The 20,595-nt window shown below is 42.3% G+C and overlaps 3 protein-coding genes across 5 annotated transcripts in view; all 3 read left to right on the forward strand.

The window, feature by feature from the left end:
• LOC145456913 (uncharacterized) overlaps positions 1-7,522 on the forward strand; it is a 185,142-nt gene extending 177,620 nt beyond the window's left edge. Inside the window, exon 2 of the mRNA XM_080335057.1 lies at positions 5,922-7,522. Within this exon, the coding sequence (XP_080191183.1) occupies positions 6,117-6,785 (669 nt within the window). The 5' untranslated portion in view covers positions 5,922-6,116 and the 3' untranslated portion in view covers positions 6,786-7,522. The remainder of the gene's footprint in view (positions 1-5,921) is intronic.
• Positions 1-20,595, forward strand: part of LOC145456849 (tubulin epsilon chain-like) — a 297,431-nt gene that overhangs the window by 160,606 nt on the left and 116,230 nt on the right. The gene's annotated exons all lie outside the window — the stretch shown is intronic.
• On the forward strand, positions 10,180-11,650 carry LOC145434259 (uncharacterized). Of its 3 annotated transcripts, XR_013913316.1 has the most exons (4): positions 10,180-10,487; positions 10,550-10,619; positions 10,945-11,348; positions 11,409-11,650. XR_013913316.1 is itself a non-coding variant. In XM_080311613.1 (3 exons), exons 2-3 carry the CDS (start codon positions 11,216-11,218, stop codon positions 11,606-11,608), a joined length of 333 nt encoding a protein of 110 aa, XP_080167739.1. In that variant the 5' UTR covers positions 10,795-11,118; position 11,215; the 3' UTR covers positions 11,609-11,650. The 3 variants fall into 3 exon arrangements, 1 of the variants encoding a protein (XP_080167739.1); XR_013913315.1 differs by having other exon boundaries at positions 10,182-10,619; XM_080311613.1 differs by lacking the exons at positions 10,180-10,487; positions 10,550-10,619 and having other exon boundaries at positions 10,795-11,118; positions 11,215-11,348.

Genomic DNA, 20,595 nt, shown 5'->3' on the forward strand with positions numbered 1-20,595 from the left:
GTCCAAGCAATCTTTTCAATAAAAATGATTACAAATAATGTGCTGCATCTCAAAACTTCTATATTACTTGAGAAAGAAGCCTTACTGTCTCGGCGTTAAGGCCAAAAATAATAGACAAAAGATGCAGAACAAATGCATTAGGCTAAGGTTGATCAACCTTTTCGTCGAAAGGACCACATGACGTTTACGAACCTTTGCGCGGGCCACTTACAGGTTGATGACCAATTGACAATACGGTATATTAGTCGTCCAATAGGACAAGCCAAAATGAGGTAACCATCAAAACAAGACTTCACTTTCTACGCATTAAAATCGATAATATTTATGTCACGAAAAGTAGGCTAACTGAGCACTTGGACATATCATTAATATCGACGACTTCGGCCAATATTAGGCTCACCATATTTGGAAAACATAAAAGGAGGACACTTTTTACCGATTTGAAAGTGCTGCAGTCACAGTCAGAAATTCGCAAGAAATCGTTGTGTTGACTAAAAAGGTCAACTTTCTGGCTCGACTACTGCACTGCCTCACCTGCCTCATTGGACCGCACGTCACTGTTTACGATGTAGTGAGCCCTAATGTCGTTTGTGGTAATCATGGTGTTTGTCGACTACAACGGTCATTTACACCACGCTGATATTTCTTATTTTTCATTCCGTAACCGCCGACTTGTATCACGGCACACTTCTAGGCTTTTGTAAGACGTAGGGTTACCCCATTTTGGAAATCTGAAAAGAGGACACGTTTTCAAAATTTTCAGACTTGCAAAACCGGAGGAAAATCCTGAAAAATGTTAAATTTTTTCCACTTCGTGGTCAATTGACTAAAATAAAGAAAGTCAACTTTCTCGCTCAGCCCCAAAATACAGTTTTTCCTTTCACAATATCAGTTGGTCGACTAAAAAAAGGGTCAACTGTCCGGCTCATCTCTCGAAATAGCCGCTGGTGCGTTACTTCGCTGCTAAATTACTGTATCTCAGTCGATTTTGCCATATATACAACTAAAATTCTCAAAAAAGAGGACAAAATCCCAAAAAGAGGACGTTTGAGCGTCCTCCGGGGACACTTTCTAAAAAGTAAAAAAAGAGGACAAATCCTCTTAAAAGAGGACGTATGGTAACCCTAGTCAGACACCGCTTATACCAGCGGTCGCCAACTCAAAAGGGTCGCGGGCCACTTTTCAAATTTCGTAGAGGACGCGGACCGCATTAATTCAATATGGAGATTGTTGAACAACGACGCTATCTCGTCACCTACTCAACCCCAATGAATTGATATCTTGGTAAATTATAGGGGTACCGGGGTTATCTAACGCCTTGAAATCTTAATTAAGGATTGCTCCGTGTGTTTATTGATCAGATAGAAGCAGACATGGTGGCGCCTGTATGACAATGCTATTCTCAAATCCACATTGTTTTCGTCATTATCGACGAGAAATTGCTTTGAAGCGACATTGCTGTCGTTAAAATACATTCGTTAAATACGATTTATTCCTTGCAGATGTGGATAAATGGGCGAATAATGTATCGATCCAGCAATCCGGCCCGCCAAGTACTTAATTTTCCTATATTCGGTCCGCCGACTGGAGAAGTTGCCCGCCCCTGACATAAACTCAACATTCGCGAACAAGGAAAATACATTATACCAGGTTAATGATTGATAGCACAAACGTCTGATTTAGAAACACCACTGCTCATTATTACGTCAGAAGTATTAGCTTCGCTCATGCTTGCGTAAGAAGTATCCACAGTCCACACATTGTATGTAAATAGATATTCGACGTACATTGTAGTGTGATTGTAAGAACACCTGCCGTGCGATATATCAGGTTATCGCAACACTCCGGACGCCACTACCTCGCAGCAGCATAAAATCACCATCTGCCTAGTTGCAAATGGTAACTTATATATTGATGTTTGGTTAAAGGTTCTGCTTATAGTTAAACGCAATTTGTCTGTTGGTGTTTGGCGAGAAGCAGGCCTATGCAGTACGTACCAAGGATGGCGTGAACGTGAGGTTCGCGTTCGCGTTCTGTGTGTGTTGAACCTCAGCAATTTAGAGGTTCACGTTTACGAACGAACCTTTGTAGGTTCTGAGCTGTAAACCTTTTTTCACATATTACAGTTTTCACTTCATTATAACAGCTTTGGTTGAAATTTATTGCATTTTAACTGCTGGCCACTCAATGCATGGCGCTGGCAGCATAAAAAAATCAACACTAAACGCGCATGCACCTTGAGAATCTCAAAAATTTTGCTCGAAATAACCAGCATTCCGTTTGTGAATATTTAGTGACTCTCTGCTTTGAGCTTGACCCCAGCATTGACACAACATCAATAGCGTGATGCGCTACATGTAGCCAGAGAATTATGCTTATTCGACCAATCAAAGGAATTGATATCGTTGTCTAATGTAAAAAATCTAGCAGGTGTACGTGGTCAATCTTGACTTCATATGTTTATTGTATCATAAAAACAAAATCCGTGGGATCGGGGTGTTGGCTACTGCTGTATAATTTGTTAATGGGGTAATATCGGTAGCAAGTATATAATCTCGTTTTACACTCTGCTCAATATAACGTCACAATGCTCGGACGCCGAATACATTGTCGGGCTGGCCTGGGCCGTTAGGGCGTAAGTAGCGTTGGGACCCCGGGAAATCCCGATCCCGGGATCCCGGGATTTGAAGCAATCCCGATCCCGGGATTACCCCCAATGAAATCCCGGGATTTGTAAAGAGCATTTTCCAAGGCTTACGTAGCGCCATATCTCTTATTTTAGTAATAAAGCAATGTCACAAACTCTGCTGATTGTCTAAAACAATTCACAATTATTTGATATTAAAGACAGCTATGGCATAACAATGTACTACACAATCACTTCCGTCGTAGTCTACGAATCGGAGCAATGTAACTGAGTATCGGAAAGTCACAAGGACGGTGCTGTGGAGGTGAAATACAGGTCGAATAATGGCGAATCTGTCAATGCAAAGAGAATATCACGTGTTTAGCGAAACTGTTTGTTTTATAAATCTACATAAAAAGCCAAATGCACTTGTGTCAAGACGTTTTTAAAGCTTCAGTGTCTAGCACAAAGGGACTAATAACGCATTTAAGGTCCGTACAAATGATAGTAATTAAATCATGCATGATTCAATCGGACACGTCGAAGAAAGATCAGCTAAAAATAAAGATGAGGAAGATCGATTCCTATAAAATAAATCGCATAAGCCTCGCCTCGATGAACTTCTTAACCAGTTAACTGCTGTGGACGGGTTAACATTTATTCAATTACCCAAAGTGAGTGAATTCGTCGGGCCTTCAAGGCTTATGGCTATGACTTGTCAAGATGTCGCAAACGGGTTCGTGACTTGGTGATCGAGCACAGCAAATAAATCCGTAAGTGTGTGAAAGAAGAGCTTATGGCAATCAAACGCAGCATTGGACGTTTTTCGATCACGTTTGACGAATCATTTTCTACACGAAACAGGCGGTACATGAATATAAACGCTCATTATCCGGGTGGCCTTCGGTCGCTGGGTTTCATTCGTATTCACGGGAGCATGTTTTTTCGTCAATACTACAAGGAATAAATGTTGTGTGTGTAGCGTGTATGTGTATTTTACTACTTTGCTAATCCCTGATGATGCCGAAATCCACATTTCACGCAACTTTGGTGCAATCCACTAGCACAAAGACGCGGTATAATTGCCTACGAGAACATTTGGCCGCCCTCGGAGGACATTTTAGTTTTGTTTAAAAACTTAATATCTACTAATCTTATCATATCTGATAAATACCAAACATATTTTGAAACGAATTTATTTAAGGAAAGTCTCTAACATTGAAATCAGTGACTTCCTTGATTTTGCATACGAGATGACAAACTTGCAAAATTGGGAACCTCACGCGACACCATAAGTCTTAGTTGCGACTCTAGGTTTCCGTTCAGCAAGCGAGTTCGGTACTCGTTTTTCAGGTATTTCATTTGCGAAAAGGCAGACTCGCACACGTAAGTGCTTCCAAAAATAACAAGAGTTTCTCTAGCCAATTCTCGCAAAAGTGGATATTCATGGGTCATTTTCCACGTGTCAATCAAATTTTCCTCGCACTTGAACTTTGTCACAAGCTGCTCATCATTCTTCAATTCCAACAGCTTCATCTGAAGGTGTGGCGGAGCACTTTCCGTTTCCACCAGTTGTGGAAAGGCAACAAGTCGTAATGTATGTGAGATTTTTTGGAAATCTTTGAAACGATCTGCGAAATCCTGCAACACAGTATCAAAAATCCCCGAAAATAAAGTGATCGGAATCTTTTCTACCTTTATTTCGCAGCTGTCGACGAGAGACTTAAGTAGTGTAAAATGGAAAAAATTACGCTGCTGAATATGAAGTGTAAGGAGACGACATTTGTCACCAAAATCCGATACTTTTTTGTACATGGTGCATATCGTTGCTTCTTTTCCTTGTAGGCTTCGGTTTAAAATGTTACCATGGGACAGAAAATCCACAAGAAACGCCAAATATATGACAAAGCTCTCATTTTGTAAGGGGCAGTCTTTATTTTTTGTGGAATAAAATTCCAGTATTTCTTCTCGCAACTGTAGAACACGACGAGATGTGTCTCCTTGGGACAACCAACGAACTGCAGCGTGGTAGAGAATGTCTTCTGCCGACGTTTCGCGCTCTTGCAGAAGTTCTTGAAATTGCCTATGATGAAGACCATTTGCACGAATGTACAAGATGATGCGATTGACGTCTTTCAAAGTGTCACTTAAGGCAACAGATTTGACACTCAGGGCTTCTTGGTGGATAATACAATGAAGGTTTGTGAGCTGGTTATTATCGTACTCTTTCGACACGAATTCTGAAAATCTTGTCACAAAGCCATTTGTGTTACCTAGCATTGCAGGTGCTCCATCTGTACAAATACCGCGAAGATTTTTCAAGTCTAATCCATTGCGAATGCAAGCATTCTTAACAGCCCCAAATATGTCTTCACCACGAGTGCGGGTGGAGAGTGTTTCCATTGAGAGCAGATCTTCGCAGAACTCAAAATTTGGAGACAGAGAGCGAATGAAGATCAATAATTGTGCAGAGTCCTTAATGTCAGTCGATTCGTCGATAACCAGTGAAAATAAAGTTGCTTCCTCATTAACCTTTGTCTGTAGGGAGATCGTCAACTGTTTGGCGATATCATCTTGCCGACGCTGAATTGTACGACGCGAGAGAGCAATTGGAGAATAATCAGCTGCCTTACCAGGATGAATGCACCTAACAACGTCCATGAGACATCGCTTATGGAGTTCTCCATCTGAATAAGGCTTTCCCGCTGCACCAAGATAATATGCGACTATATAAGACGCTTCGCACAACTTATTTTTCGGCTGAATGAAAGCTGATATGCAAGATGTCTGCTGTTGCACACTTTTCTTCAAACTTTCGAGACAACTTTTCCTCGACTCACCCACCATTTTTGCGTACTGGTGTGACACATGACGACGAAAATGCTGCCTTGCATTATCTCCTTTAACAGTTTTGACCACTTGATTGCATATCAGACACATGGGCTGCCGCTTCTACCATAAAATAATCCAATTCCCATTTGATATTAAATGCCCTCTTCTCCTCTGTTATTGTTCTTTTTCGTTTTACTGACATATTGCGATGTAGACTAACTTTATAATGTAATTGGGCTAGCTAACGAAAAAAAATTGTCTCACTGTATTATTCTCTTTCCGTTTGCTCAATACACCCACACCCACTCAATGTTATCCGCTTACCAAGGCTTTTATAACTACGGTTCAACCTATCGCAGTATCGCCAATAGGCCACTCACATTTGGACTTCGTGACAAGACTGACTAAGCTTAGTCCTTGGTCCTCATACTTAAAGGTCAACTGCATCTTGAAAATGACTTAGCTGTAGCGGCTCTACAAGACGCGCTCGTCGATCGTGTGATTATTTGATTGCCAATTTGTGAATGTTTCCGCGTCCCTTTTCAATGCATGCATGTTGATGCGTTACATCGTCAGTTACTAACTTCGCTCGCAATAAACGGAGCTCTCGCTTCATTGGTGACCCCGACAGGCAGGAACGTATTCCTGCACTACGAGCATGGATCAGCAAGCAGGCAATCAGAATGCGGTAGCTGTTAAGCTCCCAACCTTTTGGGCGGAGGAACCACGAGTTTGGTTTCGACAGGCGGAAGCACAGTTCGCCTTGAAAGGAGTTACTGCGGATGAAACCAAATTCTATTACGTAGTTTCAGCTTTAGATCAGACCACAGCAAAACGTCTGATAGAACTATTGGACAATCCTCAGCAGGCAGAGAAGTACAACACAATCAAAAGCAGGTTATTACACTCCTTCGCCATGTCTCCACCAGAGCGGGCCGCACGTCTGTTAAATATGTCACCTCTTGGCGACAGAAAACCGACAGAGATGATGGACGAAATGCTCGCACTGCTAGGAGATCATCACCCCTGCTTCCTTTTCAAATACTTATTCTTACAGCAAATGCCGGAAAACATACGGATAGTGCTGGCAAAAGAGGATCTAGATAACCCCCGAGATTTGGCTCAGCGGGCTGATCAAATGTGGCTATCGAGATCCAGCGATTACAGAATTAGTAGATTGAGTAAGAACAAACCGACCAGTCCTAATACGATGGAAACGGTTTCAAACTTCTGCTTCTACCATCGACGATTTGGCAAGAAGGCACGACAATGTTGCCCTCCCTGTGCTTGGCAGCAGGAAAACGACAAAGCCGGTTGTCCGCAGTAAACGGGGCAACCGGCAATAAATTATTTTACCTGCAAGACCTGAGGTCCAACTTCCTTTTTCTTGTCGATACCGGGGCGGAAGTGAGCGTATTCCCACCCACCAGGCTCGAACGGAGACACAAAACCTCTGGTCCGCTGCTTACGGCCGCGAACGGAAGCATCATACGTACTTACGGAACCAAGCGTCTTTCTTTGGTTTTCCCGTCAGGCAAATATGGTTGGGAATTTACCTTGGCTGACGTGTCCCAGCCGTTGCTGGGAGCAGATTTCCTTAGGGCGCAAGATTTGCTGGTTGATGTCAAACACCATCGCCTTATTCATTTGCATTCCCTAACCAGCGTTCCTCTCGGTATTAGTGAACACGTTTCGCTTGGTCTTAATTCTGTCAGCACGGGAAGGTCTTGCTACGCGCAAATCTTAGCCGAATTTCCCGAGATTATTACCCCGCATTTTACGCATGTACAACCCAAGCACAAGGTGGAGCATCTCATCTCAACTACCGAACAGCCTATTCATTCTCGTGCAAGACGATTGGCACCTGATAAACTCGCCATCGCACTAACTGAGTTCAATAAAATGCTGGAGTTGGGAATCAGCCGCCGTTCTTCGAGCCAATGGTCTTCGCCTTTGCACCGCCTTTGCACATGGTGCCCAAGGGTTCCGGAGGTTGGCGGCCTTGTGGAGATTACAGGCGTCTTAATACCGCCACGCAACCAGACCGTTACCCCATCCCACATCTTCAAGACTTCACCGTGCGTCTCGCGGGATCAAATGTCTTTTCTAAAATCGACTTGGTACGAGGCTACCATCAGGTTCCTGTGGCACCGGATGACATTCCGAAAACGGCCATCACCACACCATTCGGATTGTTCGAATTCCTACGCATGCCATTCGGGCTTAAAAACGCAGCGCAGACATTTCAGCGAATGATGGACATGGTTTGCCAGTCACTTGATTTTGTCTTTGTCTACCTCGACGATATCTTGGTAGCGAGCGAATCACTCTCACAACACAAACGACATCTTCTTGAACTTTTTGGAAGGCTATCCAAGCACGGACTTGTCATAAACATCGATAAATGCCAGTTCGGAAAACCCGCCATAGATTTCCTTGGCCACCGGGTCGATAATCACGGTGCTAAACCACTACCCGGAAAGGTAGACGCAATTTTGAAATTCCCCCGGCCCACAACAGTGAAAGGCCTTCAGGAATTTACGGGGATGATCAAGTTTTATCATCGTTTCATACCCGAGGCAGCGAAAATTATGATGCCTCTCTATGGTGCTCTTTCTGGAAATCCAAAAACGCTACTTTGGACAACTGAGATGGACACTGCAATGGCAAAAGCAAAAGAAGCTCTAGCCAGCACCACACTTCTCCATCATCCTTTACCAGATGCAAAGACTGCTTTGACGGTCGATGCCTCGCAATACGCAGTTGGGGCAGTTTTGGAGCAATTCATAGACCAACGCTGGAGGCCATTAGCGTTCTTCAGTAAACACCTCCGACCACCGGAGCTCAAGTACAGTGCTTTTGATCGGGAATTGTTGGCTCTGCACCTTGCCATTCGACACTTCCGGTATTTTCTTGAGGGCCGCAACTTTACAGCCTTTACTGACCACAAGCCACTGACGTTCGCATTTGCGAAGATATCAGAGCCTTGGTCGGCGCGTCAGCAACGTCACCTGTCGGCAATCTCTGAGTATACCACAGATATTCAGCACATTGATGGGAAAAACAATCGTGTAGCTGACGCTCTTTCGCGAAATGTAATTTCTAATGAATTTCTAATGTACAGAACCCGTTACTCGACTTAGATTATGAGGCAATGGCGAAAGCCCAGCTTGACCCGGAGGTACAAGCATATCGTACGGAAATATCAAATCTACGCATCGAAAACGTTCCGCTTGGAACGGCCGGCCTCACCTTACTTTGCGACACTTCTAGAGGTACGCCACGTCCAGTAGTCCCTCGCTCTTGGCGAAGGAAAGTCTTTGAAGTTGTACACGGACTCTCGCATCCTTCGATCAGAACAACACGAAAACTGGTGGCATCAAAATTTGTATGGCATGGGTTGAAGAAAGAGGTCGGATTATGGGCAAAACAATGTGTTCCGTGTCAACGCGCTAAAGTACACACACACATCCGGGCACCGCTAGCGAATTATCCACCCACAACTTCTCGTTTTCAGTTGGTAAACATTGACATCGTGGGACCATTGCCAATGTCACAAGGTAAAACGTACCTGCTGACAGTAGTAGATCGTTTCACTCGCTGGCCGGAGGCGATACCAATGGAGGACTCGACGACATTAACGTGCGCTAGGGCATTCATCGCCAACTGGGTGGCACGCTTCGGTATTCCAACACACATTTCCTCCGACCGAGGACCGCAATTTACTTCGCATTTATGGGCCCAACTCAAATCAGCTACTAGGCGTGATCCTACACAGAACGACTAGTTTCCACCCGCAAGCCAATGGCCTCGTGGAACGCTTCCATAGACATTTGAAAAGTTCCCTTATGGCAAGACTCACTGGTCCAAACTGGCTGGATGAGCTACCATGGGTTCTTTTAGGCATCCGCACAACACCCAAAGAGGATTTGGACGCCTCTTCGGCCGAACTTGTGTACGGTGCTCCATTGACGGTTCCCGGCGATTTTGTTTCTTTTTCAGGAGAAAGCGCACATCGGGATTTGCCAACGTTACAGGAAAAGATTCGCAATCTCCTTCCACGTCCTATGTCACGACACGGCACGTCAAAAACCGCAGTCCCCGGAAGTTTGAAAGAATGCACATACGTGTTCATTCGAAAGGATGCACACCGACCACCGTTGACCAAACCTTACGACGGACCGTACAAGGTTCTGAAGAAATCGACGAAATCATTTACGCTATCCATGGGCGGCAGAACAGAAGTGGTGTCCGTCGATCGTCTAAAGCCGGCGTATATGGATCTAAACGAACCAGTGGCAGTAGCACAACCTGCAAGACGGGGCAGACCACCGCGGCAACCAAGTGAGATCGAGCAACCGCGCGATCTTCAAAATGCAAGAAGATCGAAACGCAACAGGCATCCTCCATCTCGCTACAGTTCCTGAGGATCCCCGCCGCTGGAGGGGGATGGTGTAGCGGCTCTACAAGACGCGCTCGTCGATCGTGTGATTATTTGATTGCCAATTTGTGAATGTTTCCGCGTCCCTTTTCAATGCATGCATGTTGATGCGTTACCTCGTCAGTTACTAACTTCGCTCGCAATAAACGGAGCCTTATTTCGTACGTTATGTGGTTAGGAATATGAATAAAATAAAAAAAGTTGAAATTACATGATAGTTTTCAAGTAATTTAAATTATAAATCGAAAAGCTGAAATACGAATAAGAAATCATTCAGCTATGAAATGACGTCATGTGAGTGACACAGTAGAAGTCCTGGTATAGCTCAGTGTGGTAAACAGATAGTTATTCGTGTTGGGATTGACTTTGATGCTGGATTTGATTGTGAATATGGAAGGTATGAAGGCACGTAGGTACATCTTGTGTCGCGTATGGTTGCTCGAATACGCGATATTCGGTACCCAAAGTGTCTTTTCATCGCTGTCCAAATCCTATTGCTGGAGAGGATTATGAAGACTGTGAAAGTGATATCCAATCCCTGTCAAGTGACGATAGCTTCCACCCAACAGAGTTAGATGGCGAGTCAGAGTGAGTACTTGAACAGTGTAATCATATTCGTACCAAGTCTTCACCAAGATATTGATTTGCAGGCATTCAGATTCAGAGAAATGTCCGGAGAATAGCAAGACCCAGTTTGTGATTGTGGACAGGAATAAGCTGGTTAGCATTTTTCAACATTGTCCAATGTGTCAATCAGAGTCGGACGTGCAAGAGTCAAGTTTAGGTAGCACACTGAGAATCAAGCAAGACTGCACAAACTGCTCATACTCCAGATTTTGATTTATGGGTAGTGTAGATGCCGTTACATCCTTTAAAGATGAAAAAACCTACATCCTTTAAAGATGAAAAAACCTACTTGACTGTATCAAAAAGAAACAAACTGCTCCATTCAGCATATATACATGATACATATAGGCCTAAATTTAAGTTACAATGAATAGCATCTTTGATTCTGTTGTTTACCATTATGACAATCCATTTTCAGATTCATTGGCATACGAAAGGATTTGCGATGTTCTCTACTCCACGCGAATGGAAAATGACATACGCCATCTATCGCCGAATGGAAACACTGCTGGAAGTGAATCATTCAATGTCCTCCTCAATCATTTCTGCTCAAAGTTATATCACTACAATCATATTTCAGTCAAAAAGCCAGGTAGGTACCTTGCAGTGTCTCGGCTATTCAAAACAACCTACCGTATATCAGATTTTGGCATAATTACTAGCCTCATCAATTATGCATATTTTGTAGGATGCAGTTGGCAATCCTGCATTTGAATGAAAATTGCTCGAAAATTGTCAAAAGAAGGAGCACCGCGGTCAAATACCCGAAGTACAAAGATGGGGAATGTGCGGCTCACATGATCCTTGAAAATTCAACATTTGGTAACTGCCGGTGATCTGACTGCATCATAAGATTTCGTCATATTGTTATGCCTGTTCTAGATTACTGCAATGAGCTTGCCGAAGAAGTTCAAGCACTCATCAGAACTGGACCAGAAACTGTTGAGTTGAGCGATTGTGCTGAGACCGTTCCACCTCCTCTGACTAGCAGCATAATCAAAATTAGCAGAGAGGAAGCTATTGCCCGACATAAAACCCGATATGCTTTTCTGCCTGACACAGTAGTTATTTTGGTCGATTAGTTATATGCGTTTATTATTTGGAATACAACTGTACATTCACAATGTGGCGTTACTGAACTGGAATCCTGTGTAAGAATTTAACGTAAATTTTGTTCAGGAAGCAGTAACAACGCATGCAGGCAGGATTTTCCGCTGGATTTTGCCACAGAATCCCCATACCCAGCGAACACAATTTCTGTGGGCAGTATGTTTCAACTTCCTGAAAAGTGAAAACAAATGTATTAGGCCTAGTGCGAGAAAAGTATTTGGCAACCGAATCAGAGATTCATCCCATTCATGCATCGAACTCGATGTTATTATTCTGCGGCCATATTCCTGTTGATATCCATAGTAGGACATCTCCAACACGTCAACGTCCAGACACACTGAATTGAATCCTGGCAATACTGTGATACACTTCAATTCTGTCAGTAACTCTCGGAACCTCCTTACAGCACAAACTTATCAAGATACATGACTGAAACGAGCTATTACACTACAGACTATACAACTGTATTCCATGTAGTCTCGACGAGCGGCTTGCGCTGAGCAAGCTAGGCTGATCATGACCCATCATATGAAGATGCAAGGGGTTCCGCTGACGTGGGATCGAGCGCATCAACACCTGAACCAATACGGCATTTAAACGGTAATTTTGTAAGTACGTGCAAAAATGATACTTACATTCGACATCCGAGTACTCGGACTCAGTCTCAATATCACTTGGCAAATCAGATCCAATGGAAACCTCGGCCATAACTGACTAGAATAAAAACTGCGAGAACACAAACAGCCGCTGTGACCGGTGTTGATAATATGTGTCACTCACTTGACGTCACAATGCACATTCTGCTTTTTCTGTAAACATGCCAATATTGGAACTTTCAGTCAAAATTACGGCAATTTCCGATTGAGTTGAAACACGGAAAGTCGGTAATTTCGTTATGAAAAAAAATTCTGAACATGATTCCGCAAAGTTGTCATGAAGATGCAGTTGACCTTTAACCGAAATTGGCGAAGTGTGGCGTAACAATGCAATAATAAAACGGTACTAGGCAAAGTCAGCTTTACCGGTAGTCATGACAAGAGACGACTGGAAATAAATTAACCAATTCAGTGAAGGCGTTACATAGACAATTGCGGGTTCATGTTATTGGAAACTTTTAAGATTGTATAGAAACTCCTCCTGTCCACATACATGAGGATTGCTCAATTTCATATTAGTTGACTCCAATACATACAGATAGGAAGCAGATCTACATTTAGCAATCATTATTGTGCCCTCAACTCTCGATAAAGTGCACGATAGTCGCATATTCGTATCGCAGGAAGCCTAATAAGAAAATCTGAAATTGGCGAACCCGGATTAGTACGGGGCTCGTTCACTTTCGGACCAAAAACACATTTTCCCCGTAAGGCTGTACTGAGTTTGGTCCGAAAGTGAACGAGCCCCGCAGGTCCGTCTTTTAGTCGGTAGGTTGCAGTATTATATTATGTCGATTGAAGCAGCTGGAAACGTAGTCATAGAGTATGCAGTGAAAGAGTTTAGCACACTGATTTAACAATACTCTCCATCGTCGTAATAAGTTCTATCATACATGTAACATATGATCCATCAACACACGGCCGCCAGCAAATGCATTTCACGTCACGCGCTCGCGGCCGCACAATTATGCCTCCACGGCCGCAGGTTGCCCACCCCTGCTCTATAACCTACAAATTTCTCATTAGTGCGTGTTGTTCCGTGCGTGTAATTGTTTATTTACAAATTGTGCTGCTACTATAGTACCGTATGTCCGTATACTTCATGGTTGCCAGTAAACTCGCCCCAAAGTAAATTCGGCCATTACATCAGTAAATTCGGCCCACCGAGAATATTGTATAATAATGTATTACCAACCGTTAACATGAATTAATTACATAATTATACTATTATTAAGTGATTTGGATGTCAGGGTATGCGTAGATCGCGTAATCACGGGAGATAGCGCGGATATTCTCGGGGACCGAATTTACCGACGGCCGAATTCACCGGTCAATTCACTGGTTACTCGGTCAATTCTGCCCTCGGAGAATTTTTTATAAAAATGTATTACCAACTATTAATGTGAATTAATTTCATATTTATATTATTATCAAGTGATTTGGAGAACAGGGTATGCGTATAAATATATATATGTATATATATATATGCCGATGTTTACGGGGCCGAATTTACCGACAGCCGAATTCCATCGGTATATTCGGCCCTCGGAGAACATTGTGTGAAATTGTATTACGAACTAATAATGTGTATTATATTACATAATTATAATATTATCAAGTGATTTGGAGGTTAGGGGTTAGGTTTAGGGTTAGGATTAGGGTTAGGATTGGCCCTGTGGATATAAAGCTGTATCAGCTGTACCAGCTGTATCAGCTGTATCAGCTGTATCACCCTGTGGATATAAAGCTGTATCAGCTGTATCACCCTGTGGATATAAAGCTGTATCAGCTGTATCACGCTGTGGATATAAAGCTGTATCACTCTGTGGATATAAAGCTGTATCACCCTGTGGATATAAAGCTGTATCACCCTGTGGATATAAAGCTGTATCAGCTGTATCTCGATCTTATAGGCCGATTTTATCATGAATTATTGAAAATTTTTGCGCTTCACGCTGGCTTACTAAATATTACAACAATAATTTCGTGGCAATAAAGCGAACAACGTGATGGAGGACGTTTTATCACCGCAAAAGAGCCCAAGATTCCAGGTTTTTGGGGATCCTGACGAAATGCTGTTTCGTTCCTGCCAACGGGTATACAGTATACACACCCGGAGATGTTTAATTAATTATTATTCGAGGGCTCCTACCTTTCCAAGCACACCTCACTCAGCTCTACCAGCAGCCGGTAGCCTAAATTAGATTACGTGAGCAGAGAGACGTTCTAAAAATTGATAGCAATCTATATGCAGTTCCCGATCATATATTGACCGACTCAATCATGAAATATAGAAATTTCTCTTTCTTCGCGCGTGTTGGCGAGTAGAGCTGACTCACTAAATGTGTGACAGCCTACTAGACTATTTCGCGCATCCCAGACATAGTATAGACCTGATACTAATTGCAGAGTGATACCTGGGTGAATCTCGGTACGGTTTGTCTATAACAGTGGTTCACAACCTTTTTTTTGACGCATCCCCCTTTTTGATAGTGAAAAATTTCGCGCCCCCCTTATCGTCATTCGCGCCCCCCTTATCGACATATCACAAAATCCGACTGGGATGCTAGCAACCCCAACAGATTGTTTGGTGGTATGGTCGGTTATGAATGTTGATGAGAGAATAAAAAATATGAAATTGGGTCTATATAGAGAGAAACACGCCTGCATTGGAGGCAAATCGCGCTCCATTTTTCAGGTGACCGCTTCTTCGCGCCCCCCAGGTTGAGAACCCCTGGTCTATAATATGGGAGCAGCGATGATTCTCAAAGTTAAAAGTAATTGAAAAAATATTTAATAAAAAAATCAAGAATTGTTTGAACACAAGACACAGATTCCATACAGGTAGAGTGAAACAGTTGATAGAGCCGTGTTACAGCTGATAGCTGATACAGCTTTATATCCACAGGGTGATACAGCTGATACAGCTTTATATCCACAGGGTGATACAGCTGACACAGCTTATACAGGTATTGAAACTGTTGTTGTTACTCTGGCCCTGGCCGAATTTACCGAGGGCCGAATTCACCGAGGGCCGAATTCACCGACGGCCGAAGTGACCGAGGGCCGAATTCGACGGGCCGAATTTACCTTGGGCCGAGTTTACTGGCAACCGTACTTCATAGTTTGTTATTGTTGCCATTGATACAGTGCGAATTTCATGGTCTGTGATTTTGATTGCTGCGTCATACTTTGCCTTTTTGGTTTTGCTTTTAAATCTGTTTAAATCCCTTCAGTGTGCCGATAACTCTTGAAAAGAGGCACCCGAAAAGTCTTCGAGTTTAATAAATATACTGCTACAATGGATGTTGTATTGAAAGCTAATTTCCACAACGAAACATTAAAAATCAACAGCTGCTGATGTATATAAAAACCGAACCGTTCTTTGCCGTTTCTCGTAACGGCCGCGTGCAGTATCTGTATTAAGTAGAAGGCACAATTTTATGGTCACTTTATCTTATTCTCATATCACTCTACACCTTAAACGGGCGCCAATCGTTATTTCGCAATTATTTATCTGCTGCCATAGCCATCCGCTTTTATGCCATGATAGCGTGGGTTGGAGCTAGAATATGGACCAAAACAGCAATTCGTCTCGCACTCCGAACGTTGGTTTTGGGCCCCAATAAGGTGGTTAATTTTCAAGTTGAAGACTGAATTATTGTCAATAATATTAGTAATTGCATTATATTACTATTCATTTTTAAGCCTCTCTAAGCCCCCGATAGTCAGATTTACCAGTGGAGCTGAGGGCACGTAATTCATAATTATATCATCTGGTATGTTGTTGTAATTACTTTATTGTATGTTGTTAATTCGTGACCTCCGGTCTGCTACATATAACATCAAAAGATGTTGCAGTCACCCAAACGTAGATGACGAAAAGAAAAACTTTCGTGAGACGCACGCACAAATAATTGCCCTGTATTTATTCCTCTGTGGGTGGCCCGGGTGGCATTTGTATTGTGGGCTCAGATTTTAGGGATAGGATTATTAGTCACGCACACCCAGCGCCGCTATTGACAGTGGACACTTGCTTAAAGTTTTGGCCAAGGTCTTTCTTTAGTAATACACTTTTTGGAGTCGCATGTTGGCCGAAACTGCATTTGTCTTTTGGTATGTCGTGGCTTGGTAATGACCGGCACCGAAATGCTTATTCCTGTAAATTATGCATACTTTTTTTTCAAGAGGGTGAGAGGTATGCATTTCAAAATCAAGCTATCAAGAGACCATTAAATCAGGAAGCCCGAAAAAAATGTTCAAGTTAATCAGATCTCACGAAAATACTCTATAATATATGTTGGTTTTACCAAATACTTTTGAGTCCCCTTCGAGCGCTCTCATCACCCTATTGTAGAGTTTGGGGTGCGGCAGTTACGGACCTGGCAAGAATGCAAATCGTTGGATGCGATAAATCGTCCCTTATTAAGTTGGGCAATGGGTACATTATGACGTAACAAGCAAACAGTGCATCATTTACAGTCATCTCCCGGTTAAGTACGCAACTTGATCCTGAGTAGTTTGTGCGAACTTATGTGGTAGTGCGTACTTAGCAGATATGCAGCCACCTAGTGAAGATATGCGTGCAGCTAAGCACAAATTTTGCATTTATACGTCATTGACGATATGTTGCACAACAAAGTGCCTGTAGTTGAGGATCACTTACTGTGTCCTGCCTTACAGGATCAAGCAGGACATGCTTCCGATCCCAAAAGCACTTTTGAATGCTTTCAGCGAAAACTGAGACAGGCGACGTTGGAAGCCATAAGCAGAAAAGAGTGCAAAATATGCATCAGATCACTTTACACGACATGTTTAAGCATTGAACTATTGTTTAATTGACGCTCAAGTTTTCCAGTTAATCCAGTTAATGTAGTTGCTGTTGAAATAAAAAGAATTGCTGAAAAAGTTGAACCCAGAATTTGTGAAGAATTTTTGCGTACTTATTCGGGATGCGAACTTAAACGGGTGCGTACTTAACCGGTAGTTAACTGTATTGAGGAGTGAGGACGTTCTTGTTATCTCATTAGGCCTTTTCAACGCAATCCTTATATTGTCTTCAATATATCTTGTAAGATTAGTTCTAAGAAGCAAAATAAATGTAATGGTGAGTAATCGTGATTACTTTTCCAATGTAATCGTAATCGTAATCGACTACTTCCTGATTTTGCTGTAATCGTAATCGTATCGTAATCGCGAGATTCAGAAGTAATCGTAATCGCAATCGACTACATTCATGAAGTAATCACCCCATGTCTGGTGTGTTTGTCATAATTTAATTCGTTGCAATGCTGCTAAATGTACGCACGCGATGCCGAGAAATATAAAAGTAGGGTAGCGTTAGTAAGTTATGAATGAAATATAGCTGAATAATGAAAATATTAGTAAAAAATAGATACTAAAGCTAAATCGTGCTACACATGCTACAATAAGGCACGACCTCGGTAATTAATAATAATGCCGAAGGCGGTTCATATTTCCATCTTGCATGCCTAGTGGTTCTCAACCTTTTTGACCCGCGGACTATTCTCAAGCTCGCCTACATATCCGCGGACTCAAGCTTTATAGTAACGAAAAGTAGGTTTTTTGATATCTATCCAAGAGAGTGTAATACGGTATCGACAAAACAGGCAAGCACTGTTTTTCACTTAACCCACACTTAATGAGACCCTTGTCCTTGATCTTGCTTGACAAGTTTATCGAATTCCGGAATTATGGTTGTCAATGTAGGCCTACATCTGATGTCACCTTACGGTTGAAGTCTATTGCTACAGCCTATTTCCTTTGTTTACCGTCAGAGTTGAAACGCCAGATTCACACAGGTAGGCAATGTGGCCGGAAATAGCAAAAGAGCTGTTGCAGCTGCTAGCAAAGATCTGAAAGACTATGCTCCATCGACTGCACGTTTGGCCAAAATTGAGTCAAGGAAGCTTTTGTAAACATGTCTTTCCACATCTATCGGCTTGCAATTCAAGCAACTGTTCAGTAATGCAGTCCATATCTCGAGTTCTACTTATAATAGACAACTATAGATTGTTTCTGTGATTAGCACATGTCCCTACGATTTATCAATATCCAAATAACGTCTGCAAGGGAACAAGTCGCAATAATCAATCAACAATACTCAGCGTATATCGCGCCGGAAACGTGTGCAAGGTGTCTACGTGCAGGACCGTAACATTACTTCGTCAGCCACCCCCCATAAAAAACGTTGGTCTTGGGCCCCCATAGGGTTATAAATCTAACTTTTCGGTGGCTTCGCCACCAAACCCCCATCTTCCGATACCTTTTTACCGCTACTTCTCAGCGAAATATTTGTACTGTTCAGGTAGCCGGTTTGTTTCGAATGAACCGCGCGAAGCGCGAAAATATTCTATATTTCATGATTGAATCGGTCAACATGATCGGGAATTGCACATATATTGCTGTAAACTTTTTATCGTGTCTCTGCTCGTGTAATCAGATTTACCGGTAGAGCTGAGTGAGGCGTTTCGGAAAATGATATTACTCATGAGTATTTTTTCTCAGGGGAAGGGTACCCAATAATCAAGAAAGTCGACACCGATAAATCGCGAATTTTTTTTTAAAAATTTGCCTAAATTTCCAAAAAAATACTCTACAATTTATGGTAATTCACGAAATAGTTTTGGATCCCCTTCTAGCTCGCCCCCCCCCCCCAATTATGGGGGTTTGGGGCGCGGCAGTTACGGTCCTGCAGACGTGTGTATGAAGAGCTGTCCTGGGGATTTATACCTGGCATATTCGATATGTGAATTGTGAATAGTGAATACTCAGCATTAAATTCCGAGTTCATTCGTACTAAAATTCAAGCCAATCCGACCAAAATTGTAGAGTTTATGACCATGATAGAATTGCTTATGACAATTTTAACAATAGGCTACCTCGGACATAAATGTAGGGCATTTAAAAAAATTCCAGTTGGCGATATTAGGGGTTTATACCTGGCATGTTTGGTATCAAACTAGGAAGATGCTACAGATGTGCAAAGCATACCCGTTTTGCCTGTCATACTTGCAACCAACTGGTTTGCCCAAGACACAGAAAATCTCAGAAGAACGAATATTGCTTGCAATGCTGATCAATATGTTGCAGTGCTATTTCGTTGTTCTTGCGTTTGAAATATACGTGGCGAAACATCGCTTATTGAGGTATCTCTAATATTGGTTTCAAAACTATAGTCACTGCAGTATAATTTATTAACTTGAAGGCATTTGGTATGCCCCTTATCAACAGGAGTTAACGGCACAATAAGAAGCATATAGAAAAAGATTCAAACGAAATCCAAATTGGCAAAATTTGACGTAACAATGCAATAATAAAAAGGAACGGTATCTGGCCCAAGTCAGCTGTACCGGTACTCTGGTAGTCATAATAAAGTCAGTCAGTATGCTTTTATTCATCTCACCAACAAACACAACATGTAAATTGGTATGGATTGGGAGACGACGGGGGACCGGAAGGTCTTAGATTCAGTCGCCACCCAGCGGAGTTATAAATGAGTAAATATGGCAAGATGTAAGTCTATCAATACTAACGATTATGGCGGATAACCAATGGTCATAAAAATAACAAAAGGTAGGGGTAAGAGAGAATCAAATTATACAATACACAGGAGACGTTACACAGACAATTAGCGGTATATATTATTGGAATATTTAAAGATTGTATACAAACTCCTTCTCCTTCTTATGGTGCCGTTAATTCTTGACAAGGGAAACCCGAAAAGCCACCAAGGTAATAAATTCTACTGCAATGAATGTAGTTCTGAAAGCACTATTCAAGTTGAGTACTGCCAGTCACATATTTGAGATATCTATGCATTTTTATGACAGCTATTAAGGTTACTAACATTTCAAAATAGGTATTTTGCGAATCACGCAGCCCAATTCAAAAATCGGAATTTGACGAAACCGGACCAGGACGGGGCTCATTCACTTTCGGACCAAAAAGCTATTTTCTCCGTAAGGCTGCAATGACTTTGGTCCGAAAGTGAAATAATAAATTCACCATGAGACTGGCGTCTTTCCATTGAAAAACACGCGAAAATACCAGGTTGACAATCTGTCAACGTGTGTGCCGATTAAGTTACCTAAAATTCCTGTGCTCGCGGACATGTTTTCAGCCCCCTCCCGCCCAAATAAACAATAATGATTTTTAGCCCACACTATAGGGTAATCGATGCAACTTCTGAAGGGGGGGGGTGCTTGCTATATGAATCTGGTTTCTATATGCATCTGGTCGTTAAATTATTTGAATGAGTTCTGTCAATAATATTGGTCGTT

The sequence above is a fragment of the Botryllus schlosseri genome, chromosome 2 (assembly GCF_051294905.1).
Source record: "Botryllus schlosseri isolate E-star chromosome 2, Bs_hap1, whole genome shotgun sequence".
Classification (NCBI taxonomy): Eukaryota; Metazoa; Chordata; class Ascidiacea; order Stolidobranchia; family Styelidae; genus Botryllus; species Botryllus schlosseri.